This window comes from Nerophis ophidion, linkage group LG03 (genome assembly GCF_033978795.1).
Source record: "Nerophis ophidion isolate RoL-2023_Sa linkage group LG03, RoL_Noph_v1.0, whole genome shotgun sequence".
In the NCBI taxonomy this organism is placed as follows: Eukaryota; Metazoa; Chordata; class Actinopteri; order Syngnathiformes; family Syngnathidae; genus Nerophis; species Nerophis ophidion.
Window position 1 is genome coordinate 79,022,539 of NC_084613.1, and position 14,319 is coordinate 79,036,857.

General features: G+C 41.1%; 1 protein-coding gene across 4 annotated transcripts in view; it reads right to left on the minus strand.

The window, feature by feature from the left end:
* The window catches only part of zgc:110158 (uncharacterized protein LOC553590 homolog), a 161,739-nt gene that overhangs the window by 105,189 nt on the left and 42,231 nt on the right, over positions 1 to 14,319 (minus strand). For all 4 annotated transcript variants that reach the window (XM_061896158.1, XM_061896157.1, XM_061896156.1 and 1 more), the window contains exon 3: positions 3,066 to 3,127. In XM_061896158.1, the coding sequence (XP_061752142.1) occupies positions 3,066 to 3,127 (62 nt within the window). The remainder of the gene's footprint in view (positions 1 to 3,065; positions 3,128 to 14,319) is intronic.

The window sequence follows — 14,319 nt, forward strand, 5'->3', positions numbered from 1 at the left end:
TCGGACCGATATCATACATAGGGAAACCCCCACCTGTGATATATGGTGAGTTCCACAAATGTCATAATTTTAGTGCAGTTTGGAGCTACTGAGCTGAAAATAATTGGGAAATCTTCCCTTATCAACAACTTTATAAGTTCCTAAATGCACTTTGTTCTGGTTTGGGCCAAAGGTCATGAACTCCCAACGTGCGTTAAACAGCGGCATTGAAGTAAATTTGGCGTGAATTAATGATTACATTGACTCAATAGTCCGAGCTAATATATGTATGCGTGTAAAGAGACTTAAATTTTAATTGAGCGAGATAATTTATTAGCACCTGAGGTCTGGTTCAGACTCCCGCTCTGGGCTCGATCCAAGCCTCGGCGGTCTCATCCTACAGTTGTAGGCGTGTTTGGATTCGAATTAAGTCGAGCCGTGGAGCAATCTGCTTAAGGTGAGGGGGTTTAGTATCGCCTGCAGTAAGCAGTCGGCGTTCATTCCGAGCCACCGGTACGCTGCTGATGACATTTACAGTAGCTTAAAAATTGTGAAAGGACATCTGATTATATTTGGCTTTACAGTAACATGTTTTAAACTGCATGAGAACCACCGACAATGGTATTAGAACAAGCAAAATGGCTGATTTCAAGTGTTAAAAAGGCTGACCCGAGCTCCCGCAACCACCCCCTTGCCCCCTGCCCCCTCCCCTGAGGTCAACCTTTAGCCAGGGGCAGAAATGACAGCAGCGACAGAGCAAAGACAGCGGACGGAGGGGTGGTACAAAAGGAAGGCTGGAATGCGACGGGATAATCTGCTAAGAATCCTTCTGCTGCCCGAACAAAGGAGGAAAGGTGGGAGGGTGAGGGGCACATAAAGGGTGACTGGGGTGAGGAGGGGGGAGGGGACCCCCCTAAAAGGGGGAAGGGGTACATCCATTCCCTAACCATCTGGATCTATTGTTTCAGGAAGAGAGGAGGGGGCAAAAGATAGAAAGCTGGAGAATGGAGGATGGGTCACGCCCTCAGTGAGTCTGGTCACCCATAAGGCTGAGACTCTGTGCCCCCACCCCCATCCCCCACACTCACCAATGGCATCAACTTAAAATCAAATATCACAACGGAACAGCAGTCGTTTTATTCCAACAGGCTCAACTGGACATCATGACGATGGAGTTGGCCCCTTGTTTTGAAACGGGCACCGTGTAGAGCAGGGGTCCGCAACCCAACATGTTGAAAGAGCCATATTGGACCATAAATACAAAAAAAAAATCTGTATCTGGAGCCGCAAAAAGTTAGGTCTTATATAAGTGTTATAATGGAGGCAACGCATTATAAGTGTCTATATTAGGGACGACGTGGCGCAGTGGGAGAGTGGCCGTGCGCAACCCGAGGGTCCCTGGTTCAAATCCCACCTAGTACCAACCTCGTCACGTCCGTTGTGTCCTGAGCAAGACACTTCACCCTTGCTCCTGATGGGTGCTGGTTAGCGCCTTGCATGGCAGCTCCCTCCATCAGTGTGTGAATGTGTGTGTGAATGGGTAAATGTGGAAGTAGTGTCAAAGCGCTTTGAGTACCTTGAAGGTAGAAAAGCGCTATACAAGTACAACCCATTTATCATTTATTCATTTATATTAGCCTACTATCAAAATGACTGTCGCAGGCTGACACAAATTTTCATTAACAAAAATATTCTATTTTAATATTTATTCTACACATTTTTCCAACATTGGAAAACATTAGTAAAATTCAGGCTTTTCAGTGGGTGACATAACTCCAGGAAATGACTGTCTTTTAATGGCCAAAGGTATAGATGTGTGTCCGAGAAAAAGCCAGGCTGTCTTCTTCTAATGGATTTATTACAATCTTTCCAAGCAGGGTAACATTTTGATTGATTGATTGAAACTTGTATTAGTAGATTGCAAAGTACAGTACCGTTAAATTGACCATTAAATTGTAACACCCGAATAAGTTTTTCAACTTGTTTAAGTCGGGGGGTGCACGTTAATCAATTCATAGTTTGCTGTGGTTAAAGAAGTAGTTTGACATGTACTTCGGTATCAGGGAGGTGTAGCGGATTTTATAGACTAGGCTCAGTGCAAGTTGTTTTACTCTGTCCTGCACCCTGAGCCAGCCCACTTTGGAGAAGTGGGTTGGAGTGAGGTGTGATCTGGGGCGGAGGTCTAAAAGTAACCAGACTGGCTTGTTCTGGGATGTTTGGAGTCTCTAGATTTGATAGATACGAGTAAAGGCAATAAATGAGCTCAAATATACCAACAAACGAGGCATAATGATGCAATATGTACATACAGCTAGCCTAAATAGCATGTTAGAATCGATTAGCCTGCAAGCATGCACTGACCAAATATAAATAAATGATAAATGGGTTGTACTTGTATAGCGCTTTTCTACCTTCAAGGTACTCAAAGCGCTTTGACACTACTTCCACATTTACCCATTCACACACACATTCACACACTGATGGAGGGAGCTGCCATGCAAGGCGCCAACCAGCACCCATCAGGAGCAAGGGTGAAGTGTCTTGCTCTGGACACAACGGACGTGAAGAGGTTTGTACTAGGTGGGATTTGAACATGCCTGATTAGCACTCCACCAAGTCAATTACATCAACAAAGCTCACTTACTGTATGTGCATTCACACACAGTAAAAAAAGTTTGGTGGACAAAATAAGACAAAGAAGGAGTGACATAAAACACGTCTTTCTGTGGCAGTATCAGAGAAAGTTGTACTTGTAAACACACTACTATGAGCTCAAAAACCGCCGAAATAAGTCGGACGAAACGATGTTTACCAAATACTCTCATCAGATAATCATGTTTATCATAAACAGTGGGATTTATAACAATTGAGAATGTTTGTGTTGTGTTTGTCCTCCTACAGAAACAATATCAAAACAAACCCCCAAAAAATTTTCCCCTCATCTTTTTCAATTTTCATACTTTTTCAAAAAAGCTCCAGGCAGCCACTAGGGTGGCGCTAAAGTGTTAGAGTGTGGGTGGCTTGTCCGTTGTCAGTATTTAATGGAAAAAAAACAATATATGTGGGGAAACTGCTGTGATACTCACCACCACCACGAATGGAGAAATCCAGGTGGCTCCCCTAACGTGATGTTCTTCTCCCATCGGATCTATGAAAAGAAGCAGAAATAACTTCACCTTAGGGCCCTGATATATTTTAAAAGACATCTTTGTTTACACTCAGCTTAGGGGAAGTTCACAACTGGAGGATCACTTAAATTGTTTACCCGAAACCTTGCACCTACATTGGAATATTTTTTTCCCCGAAATGTACCTATTTTTTAAGTCCATCCATTCATCCCTTTTTCTACCGCTTGTCCCTATCGTAGCTGCACATGGGCGGAAGGCAGCGTACACCCTGGACAAGTCGCTACCTGGTCGCAGGGCCAAGACGGATAGACAGACAACATTCACACTCACATTCATGTCATGTGGTTTTCGCAGCTTACTGCAGGGTTCGTTCTCCCAAAATGCAGACGGACCATTCCGGACAAAGTGTGCAGGTAAGAATATGATTTAATTCTCCAAAATCAAAGTAGTACAACAAAACGGAACACAAAGCGAAGGCACGACATACATCCAGAGGTGGGAAGAGTAGCCAGAAATTGTACTCAAGTAAGAGTACTGTTACTTTAAAGATTTATTACTCAAGTAAAAGTAAGGAGTAGTCATCCAAATATTTACTTGAGTAAAAGTAAAAAGTATGTTGTGAAAAAACTACTCAAGTACTGAGTAACTGATGAGTAACCAGTTCGTTTAATAATTACGGCAACAGATAATGCACAAAAACATAAAAATAGCAACGAGAAAATTCATAGCCAGGAATATCTCTTAAGCAACTAAAACAATGATATATATTAAATAATAATACATAAAAATAAAACAATTAAGGCAAATTGAGCCACAATAACTTAACAGCACCATAGGCTCAGTAGGCATTGATTGATTGATTGATTGATTGAAACTTGTATTAGTAGATTGCACAGTACAGTACATATTCCCTACAATTGACCACTAAATGGTAACACCCCAATAAGTTTTTCAACGTTAATCAATTACTTAATAAATGACCAAGTCGAGGTGATCTACCTCATATATACATACACATACATATCACATATATATATATATATATATATATATATATATACACATATATATATATACAGTATATAATTTATAGTTTTTTATTTTGCCGTTTTTGTTGAAATGTTAAAGGTGTTTTAATGAATATACATGCATGTTTAACATATAGATTCCTATCTTTCATGAAGACAAGAATATAAGTTGGTGTATTACCTGATTCTGATGACTTGCATTGATTGGAATCAGACAGTATAGTGCTGATAACGTCCACATTTTCAAATGGAGGAGAAAAAAAGTTCTTCTTTTCTGTCTAATACCACATGAAAGTCGTTGGTTTTTGGCATCTTATTTGTCCAACTTCCATATTCGTTTTTATACACTTTACAAGAAATACATTGGCGGCAAACTCCGTAGCTTGCTAGCTTGTTTGCGCTGGCTTTCGGAGACTCTTATTTTGTTAGCGCAGGCGCGATGGAGCAGCGCTTTTATTGTGAAGACAGGAACTGTGCGATCAGTCTTTAGGCTTGTGACGGGAAGTACGGTTGAAATAAAAAGTGTCTTTTTTCTTTTACACTTTTGAATGATTGATTGAAAGTTTTATTAGTAGATTGCACAGTACAGTACATATTCTGCACAATTGACCACTAAATAGTAACACCCCAATAAGTTTTTCAACTTTTTTAGGTCGGATTCGACGTGTGACGGTCACGTGACCGCCTGGTTTTGTTTGATTGGTCCAACGTCACCAGTGACTGCATTTGATTGGTGAAACGCAGGCATGCGTAGATCCTGCTTTGAATGCGTGTCTGACAAAATCAAAACAAACAAAACGTGCATTAACAGATCGATAAAAAAAAAGTAGCGAATAACGAGCTGATTGTAGATAAATGGAGCGGAGTAAAAGTAGCGTTTCTTCTTTATAAATACACTCAAGTAAAAGTAAAAGTATGTTGCATAAAAACTACTCTTAGAAGTACAATTTATCCCAAAAGTTACTCAAGTAGATGTAACGGAGTAAATGTAGCGTGTTACTACCCACCTCTGCATACATCGCACTTGGAGCTAAACTAACACTTAGTTGTTAGTTTCCTTGTCCTATGGACAAGGAAAACTTAAGTTGACTGTGACATGAACGAACAAATCTTACGTGGACCAGGCATGAAGCGAACAATGACGCCAGACCGAGTGTGGCGAGTAACGTGAATAAATAGCTCTCTGATTAGTACTCGGCAGCAGGTGAACGTGCCGAACACTAATCAGAGTGCAGTGAATTGTGAAGTGAATTATATTTATATAGCGCTTTTTCTCGAGTGACTCACGGCGCTTTACATCGTGAAACCCAATATCTAAGTTACATTTAAACCAGTGTGGGGGCCACTGGGAGCAGGTGGGTAAAGTGTCTTGCCCAAGGACACAACGGCAGTGACTAGGATGGCGGAGGGGGGATCGAACCTGCAACCCTCAAGTTGCTGGCACGGCCACTCTACCAACCGAGCTATACCGCCCCAGAGGCAGGTGGAAATAATAAGTAACCATGGTAACTAACAAGTTAAGGGAGTCCAAAACTAACAGAACATAACAAAAACATGATCCGGACCACAGATCATGACATTTCACACACTAGGGCCAAATTAGTGTTGCCAATTAAAGTCATAATTCCTCATATCACCCCAATATCAAGGCACCCTTACCAAATTCATCATGTGACCTAAAAAGGATCATCTTTTTTTTCTTTTTGAACCCTTTAGTTCGGGGGTTCTTAACCTTTTTGACCTCGGGCCCCGACTTTTCCACTACAGAGGGGCTCGGAGCCCACTCAAATATTAACACTGAATTAATAACCTCTTTATTTAGGTCATATTCAATAATTATTGGGCTGCAACGATTAATTTGATTAGAAAAAAACTTTAATTTACATTTTGTTGCTGAAATTAATCATTTAATAATCAAAATGTATACAATTTGGAACTTTGTTGTGTGTGGGTGCAATGAGTTTATCAAAAAAATACATTTATGTTTATAAATGCAGAATTGCACACACATTAAAAGTGCAATTTAAATATTGATAAAGTGCATTTATTAAGAAAAAAATGTGGTGTTTATTTCAACTATGGGGAAATAATTACAAAAGAACACTTCATTCACTAACAGTGTTACAAAAAAGATCAGTTAGAATAATACATAATGTTGGGTATAGAGAACATACAAACCCTTTATTTATTGAATCAAAGATACTGAAATTCCACGACATAGTGGAATTGCAAACAGCTAAGATTATACACAAAGCAAACTATAATCTGCTTCCCAAGAATATACAACAATTCTTCTCAACAAAAGAAGAGAAATATAATCTTAGAGAAAAATGTAATTTAAAACATTTGTATGCAAGTACAACACTTAAGACCTTCAGTATATCAGTATGTGGAATTAAATTATGGAATGGATTAAGCAAAGCAATCAAACAATGTACTAATATGATCCACTTCAAGAAACTCTTCAAACTGGAAGTGTTTACAAAGTACAAAAATGAAGAACCATGATAGACATTCTGATTTTACTCACCCATTCATTCTCAAAATAATCTGACTTATCTCATCGTATGGAATAAAACTTACATCACCAATTATTTATTTATTTGTATTGTGATTACTTATTACTTATGGAGTATACATTGTGAATACATTGAGAACAGGAAGTGAACAAAAGTTTTAGCAACTGTTACGTAAAGAAAAGGGGTAGGTTTAAATAAGCTCTGCTTCTTCCTACTCCTTTTCGAACATGTTGAAAAGAGAAACTGGAAATTGTGATGTATCATGTTGTATGCTTGCATGTTCAAAATAAACTCAAACTCAAACTCAAACTATTTTTCCCAAAATGCGCATTGAGGCTATAAGTGTGTTTTATCCAATTACTCAATGAATCAAACTAACTAATCAGTAGACTACTCGATTACTAAAATAATCGATAATAAAAACATCTAACCTACTTACACTTTAACAGGATAAACCTTGCCATGTGTCAATTACAAAGATTAATATCAAGGCTTGAGTCAGGCTGATTACAAAATAAATAATCAAATATGCTGCAAAAGAAGGGACTTGGTAAAACTGATGAAAAATACATTTACATACAATTACGCGGCGCTCTAATAAATACATTTGAACTAAATTAATAATAATTATGTTTCTTAAATAAACAGGTCCATTAAATTTGAGTGCAAATGAAAATTTAGCTTTGCTGCTCTATTCATAATTTTTGCCCTTATAAAACTTTTATGGCTGTCATTACTGCCACAAGTGGTGGAAAAGTGTACTACAACCGATTGCCGCTGCGGCTGAGAAAAAAACATATTTTTGGTGGCGCTCTAGGGGGCACTCGCAGCCCAACAATGTGGTTATATCAATTAAACAGAATCAGAAATACTTTATTAATCCCCGAAGGGAAATTAAAATCCATGTTTATTTATATAGCCCTAAATCACGAGTGTCTCAAAGGGCACAACGACATTAAGAGACACTGTTGGTAGTTAGTACCTTATAAGGATGCCAAAAGCTGGTACCATATAAATCATTAGTTTATAAACTCATACCTAACCTAACCTAACCGCTTGGTTTACTTTTCTGGCTCTTTTTCCACTCCAATCAACCTGACTCTCAGCAAAGTTACTCAGGCATTGCTGTTGCCGCATCGGGTTTTCTGGCGTCAAATGGTGGCATGTCACTGCGTACGGGAAACCAGGACGGCCGCGTAACTTTATAGGATTTGGTCATTAAAAATGTACGCAAGACCTGGTTCTCATGGACAACAACAGTAATATTGGTTAGGACTACAAGAGACCTCTTCGGGTATAGGGATCTTCAGCTTTTAGATTTAGATCCGTGTTTGATTGGATGCACTATTACGGGCAAGAATTTAAGATGTAAGCTCAAGCTGCACTATGTACTACGAGATGTACTTTATTATATCCGAGCGAAGCAATCTACAAAATGTGCAATGTGCAAATATTGGTGCTTTTTCAAGGAGAGAAAATGCAGCTCGAGCAGCAGCGTGAAGCAGGTGTGACGTCGCTGCAGCTCTCGCCGTCTGTCTGGGACATCAAACAGCAAAAGTCTCCCTAAAAACGGGTACAGTCTCTAATAACACCGACCTCTATTTAATAATACAACTTTAACATTTGACAACCAAATAATAAAACAAGGTGACTCGGTAAAAAATCTGGGTATTATCTTTGACCCAACTCTCTCCTTTGAGTCACACATTAAAAGCGTTACTAATACGGCCTTCTTTCATCTCCGTAATATCGCTAAAATTCGCTCCATTTTGTCCACTAAAGACGCCGAGATCATTATCCATGCGTTTGTTACGTCTTGTCTCGATTATTGTAACGTATTATTTTCGGGTCTCCCCATGTCTAGCATTAAAAGATTACAGTTGGTACAAAATGCGGCTGCTAGACTTTTGACAAGAACAAGAAAGTTTGATCACATTACGCCTGTACTGGCTCACCTGCACTGGCTTCCTGTGACTTTAAGGTTTTACTACTTACGTATAAAATACTACACGGTCTAGCTCCATCCTATCTTGCCGATTGTATTGTACCATATGTCCCGGCAAGAAATCTGCGTTCAAAAGATTCCGGTTTATTAGTGATTCCTAGAGCCCAAAAAAAGTCTGCGGGCTATAGAGCTTTTTCCGTTCGGGCTCCAGTACTCTGGAATGCCCTCCCGGTAACAGTTCGAGATGCTACCTCAGTAGAAGCATTTAAGTCTCACCTTAAAACTCATCTGTATACTCTAGCCTTTAAATAGACCTCCTTTTTAGACCAGTTGATCTGCCGCTTCTTTTCTTTCTCCTATGTCCCCCCCTCCCATGTGGAGGGGGTCCGGTCCGATGACCATGGATGAAGTACTGGTTGTCCAGAGTCGAGACCCAGGATGGACCGCTCGTCGGGACCCAGGATGGACCGCTCGCCTGTGTATCGATTGGGGACATCTCTACACTGCTTGAGATGGTCTCCTGTGGACGGGACTCTCGCTGCTGTCTTGGATCCGCTTTGAACTGAACTCTCGCGGCTGTGTTGGAGCCACTATGGATTGAACTTTCGCAGCATCATGTTAGACCCGCTCGACATCCATTACTTTCGGTCCCCTAGAGGGGGGCGGTTGCCCACATCTGAGGTCCTCTCCAAGGTTTCTCATAGTCAGCATTGTCACTGGCGTCCCACTGGATGTGAATTCTCCCTGCCCACTGGGTGTGAGTTTTCCTTGCCCTTTTGTGGGTTCTTCCGAGGATGTTGTAGTCGTAATAATTTGTGCAGTCCTTTGAGACATTTGTGATTTGGGGCTATATAAATAAACATTGATTGATTGATTGATTGATTGATTGAAAAGAGATGCTATTTTTTGATAGTCGTTTTCAATAACGAAAAAGTCACTAAAATGTTTGGACAAGTCTCTGAAAACTTGAAAGATTCTCAACAAAGTACATTGTAGCAGCAACAATTGAAAAATAGGTTAAAAGGAAATGGGGCAAAAATATGTTATTTTTTAACCTTTTTAAAGAAAATATATATGGGCTTCACGGTGGAAGAGGGGTTAGTGCGTCTGCCTCACAATTCGAAGTTCCTTCAGTCCTGGGTTCAAATCCAGGCTCGGGATCTTTCTGTGTGGAGTTTGCATGTTCTCCCCGTGAATGCGTGGGTTCCCTCCGGGTACTCCGGCTTCCTCCCAACCTCCAAAAACATACACCTGGGGATAGGTTGATTGGCAACACTAAATTGGCCCTAGTGTGTGAATGTTGTCTGTCTATCTGTGTTGGCCCTGCGATGAGGTGACGACTTGTCCAGGGTGTACCCTGCCTTCCGCCCGATTGTAGCTGAGATAGGCGCCAGCGCCCCCCGCGACCCCGAAAGGGAATAAGCGGTAGAAAATGGATGGATGGATGGGTCATCACAGGTTATGCAAATTATATGATGGTGTCATATTGACCATGCCACGCCCCCACCGCCACAGGTATGTTTGCAATCTGGGGAAAACCCTGCATGTAATAAATGTATTTATTTTTTGTAAAAAAAAAATATATATATATATATATTTATGGTGATATTGGTGAGTGCTATTGACAGTTGAACATATATTTAAACTGGTTAATTATTTTCTTTTATTACATACATTTGTTTGTGCAAATTAAAGCCAAAAGTTCACAATAATAAATATAGGCAAAAAACCTAAAACGCATTGGCCCTGTTTACATTGCACACTAAAAACCAGACTTTTTTTGCCCTCAAGTGATAGAGATCGGATTTTTTTCAGTTGAAAAGCTCCAAAGTGTTTAAAATCTGACCTTTTCTCATCAGATTCTATGAAGCCAAAAACCGTGCCAGGAACACTTGGTATCAAAAAAAAAAAAAAAATTGACATTGTAGAAAACACCAAAACAAGTTTTGGCAATAAATAATAAACAATAAACATTGAACAAATACAATACTTTTGGTGGATATTTTATAAAATAATGACATGTTTGATGCCAATATTCATATTTTTGGACACGTTTTATTGTCTTCGTGTGTTTCAAAGGTTTTTAAGATAATTTTTTCCCCCACAATCTCTTCTCTTTTTAACGGTTTAGTTTCTGTTTTTCCATTTTGCTTCTTTTTTTTACCGCTTCAAAATAATGGCAGTGTTTTAGCATGAGGTGCGGGTGCATCTGGGCAGGTTCTTACAAGAAATTTACCTGGAAGCAGTTTTACTGGACTAGGAGTTGCAGTTAAAACACCATAGAAGAAGAAAGGAGGACCGAACATAGGGTACAAAGTAGGGCTGGGTGATATATCGAAGATACTCGATATATCACAGGTTTGTCTCTGTGCGATACAGAAAATGACTATATCGTGATATTCGAGTATACATTCTCACGCAGTTGCTTTTAGCCGTGGGCATTACACGACATGCGTTTCCCACTCTTTGTCTCTACTTCTCACAGAGACAAAAAACAAGCGCACCTTCTTACATACGTGCAACGTCATACGCTCTCGCGTAGCAGAGAGGTAGTGGTATGGTAACGTTATCTGTGGTGTGGGTGGTAATACGAGAGAGAGAAGGTGCGAATCTGGTAACAAATGAAGGAAGAATTAATTCCCAGGAAAAACAGCACATGGTCTATCGGCGGGCGGTGTTTTGGCTTCAAGCGGGAAGATGTTGAACAATTATGCGGCAGAAGCGTTGCTACAAAAAGTAGCATTACTGCTAATGTGTAGCATCATTTGAAAAGTCACCCGCTAGAGAATGAAGAGTGCTTGAAACTCTGCATGTCAACATGTCGGCTGGGGCCACACCCACAAAATGCCCAAGCAACCATTTCCAGATCAACACCGTATGGAAAAAAAAAAAAAGTCAACAACAGTAGGAGATAATGTCCGCAGTAACCTACCACATAGCGAAGGACATACACTATTTGATTTCCTATTATGCAGCTCATTTTTATGACAGTTTTTGAAAAATCTTGTGTGAAATCATGCACTTTATCTGTTTTTAACTATTGTAGTGGCGTTCCGTACAAAAAGTGCACTTTAATTTAGTGTTGTTTTGATGTCATCTTAGTGACATCATGGACAAAAGCGCACTAATAGCTTGTTTTAAAATTACTCTGAGAATCATGAACTTTCTGTTTTGAAATTACATGAATGTAGGGTTCCATCTCGGTCCACACTCCATACCAGAAGGTGGCCGTAATGCACACCACAAGGTTGCTTGTCAACCACCAATAAACCAAAAAAGAAGGAGGACTGAGGTGCTCTAAAACAAATTTTAAAAGTTATTTGATATCTTTGTGTTAACCAAGCCACACTTTGAGGATGTAGAATAAGCGGTACAGAAATAATGTGTGGATTTTGTAATTCTACATGTTTGTCTCGAACCTCGGATTCAGGAGGAACAGTGTGGTTTTCGTCCTGGTCGTGGAACTGTGGACCAGCTCTATACTCTCCGCAGGGTTCTTGAGGATGCATGGGAGTTTGCCCAACCAGTTTACATGTGCTTTGTGGACTTGGAGAAGGCATTCGACCGTGTCCCTCGGCAAGTCCTGTGGGGAGTGCTCAGAGAGTATGGGGTATCGGACTGTCTTATTGTGGCGGTCCGCTCCCTGTATGATCAGTGCCAGAGCTTGGTCCGCATTGCCGGCAGTAAGTCGAACACATTTCCAGTGAGGGTTGGACTCTGCCAAGGCTGTCCTTTGTCACCGATTCTGTTCATAACTTTTATGGACAGAATTTCTAGGCGCAGTCAAGGCGTTGAGGGGTTCCGGTTTGGTGACCGCAGGATTAGGTCTCTGCTTTTTGCAGATGATGTGGTCCTGATGGCTTCATCTGACCGGGATCTTCAGCTCTCACTGGATCGGTTTGCAGCCGAGTGTGAAGCGACCGGAATGAGAATCAGCACCTCCAAGTCCGAGTCCATGGTTCTCGCCCGGAAAAGGGTGGAATGCCATCTCCGGGTTGGGGAGGAGACCCTGCCCCAAGTGGAGGAGTTCAAGTACCTAGGAGTCTTGTTCACGAGTGGGGGAAGAGTGGATCGTGAGATCGACAGGCGGATCGGTGCGGCGTCTTCAGTAATGCGGACGTTGTATCGATCCGTTGTGGTGAAGAAGGAGCTGAGCCGGAAGGCAAAGCTCTCAATTTACCGGTCGATCTACGTTCCCATCCTCACCTATGGTCATGAGCTTTGGGTCATGACCGAAAGGATAAGATCACGGGTACAAGCGGCCGAAATGAGTTTCCTCCGCCGTGTGGCGGGGCTCTCCCTTAGAGATAGGGAGAGAAGCTCTGCCATCCGGGAGGAACTCAAAGTAAAGCAGCTGCTCCTTCACATCGAGAGGAGCCAGATGAGGTGGTTCGGGCATCTGGTCAGGATGCCACCCAAACGCCTCCCTAGGGAGGTGTTTAGGGCACGTCCAACCGGTAGGAGGCCACGGGGAAGACCCAGGACACGTTGGGAAGACTATGTCTCCCGGCTGGCCTGGGAACGCCTCGGGATCCCCCGGGAAGAGCTAGACGAAGTGGCTGGGGAGAGGGAAGTCTGCGTTTCCCTGCTTAGGCTGTTGCCCCCGCGACCCGACCTCGGATAAGCGGAAGAAGATGGATGGATGGATGGATGTCTCGATATAGCCTTGATATTTGGGGAAACTCCGAATGGAACAATACTTTGTTACATTTCTACGCGGAGAGAAACGAGCAACTTTATAATGTAAGTATAGCTGTATTTATTAATTTCAAATATTTAACAGCAGACATGTAAAGCTTGGCGTGACATCGAGGAACCTAAATTTGTGTTTAAATACGAGACTTCCACCATCCTAATGTTGAGAGACCTCTGGCGGATTTTTTTTTTTTTTTTAGTTAGTTTATCATTTCTTCGGTCAGTGGTCAACAAAATTTACAAAAACTATTTTACGTCCATAAATGTAAAACAAATTCTTCTTCGTGTTCCCTCGAGAAAGAGAGAGCCTCATTTCCAGGCTGTGGAGACAACTTCATGCACGGAGCTTTTATCAGTGTTTGGAAGTAAAGCCTTACATCTTATCTATCATTTTCTTTCTGTTTATACCTAAATAGTTGAAATCATGTCTAATTGTGTGTCCTATTGTATTGTTTAAGACTTTTATCAATCAATAAACAATGTGCGGGAACTACCGTGATTCATTTCTTGCCTTAAAGGGGAACATTATCACAATTTCAAAAAGGTTAAAAACAATAAAAATCAGTTCCCAGTGGCTTGTTGTATTTTTTTTAAGTTTTTTTCTAAATTTTACCGGTCCCGGAATATCCCTAAATAAAGCTTTAAAGTGCCTTATTTTCGCTATCTTCGAAACCACTATCCATTTCCCTGTGACGTCATACAGTGCTGCCAATACAAACAAACAATGGCGAATAGCACAGCAAGATATAGCGACATTAGCTCGGATTCAGACTCGGATTTCAGCACCTTAAGCGATTCAACAGATTACGCATGTATTGAAACAGATGGTCGGAGTGTGGAGGCAGATAGCGAAAACGAAATTGAAGAAGAAACTGAAGCTATTGAGCGAATAGCTATTGACGCTATTCGGCCATAGCATGGGTGTACCTAATGAAGTGGCCCATAGCATGGCTGCCTTATTGGCATCGCCGGTAAAATGTGCGGACCAAACGATCAGGACTTTTGCATCTTGTGACACTGGAGCA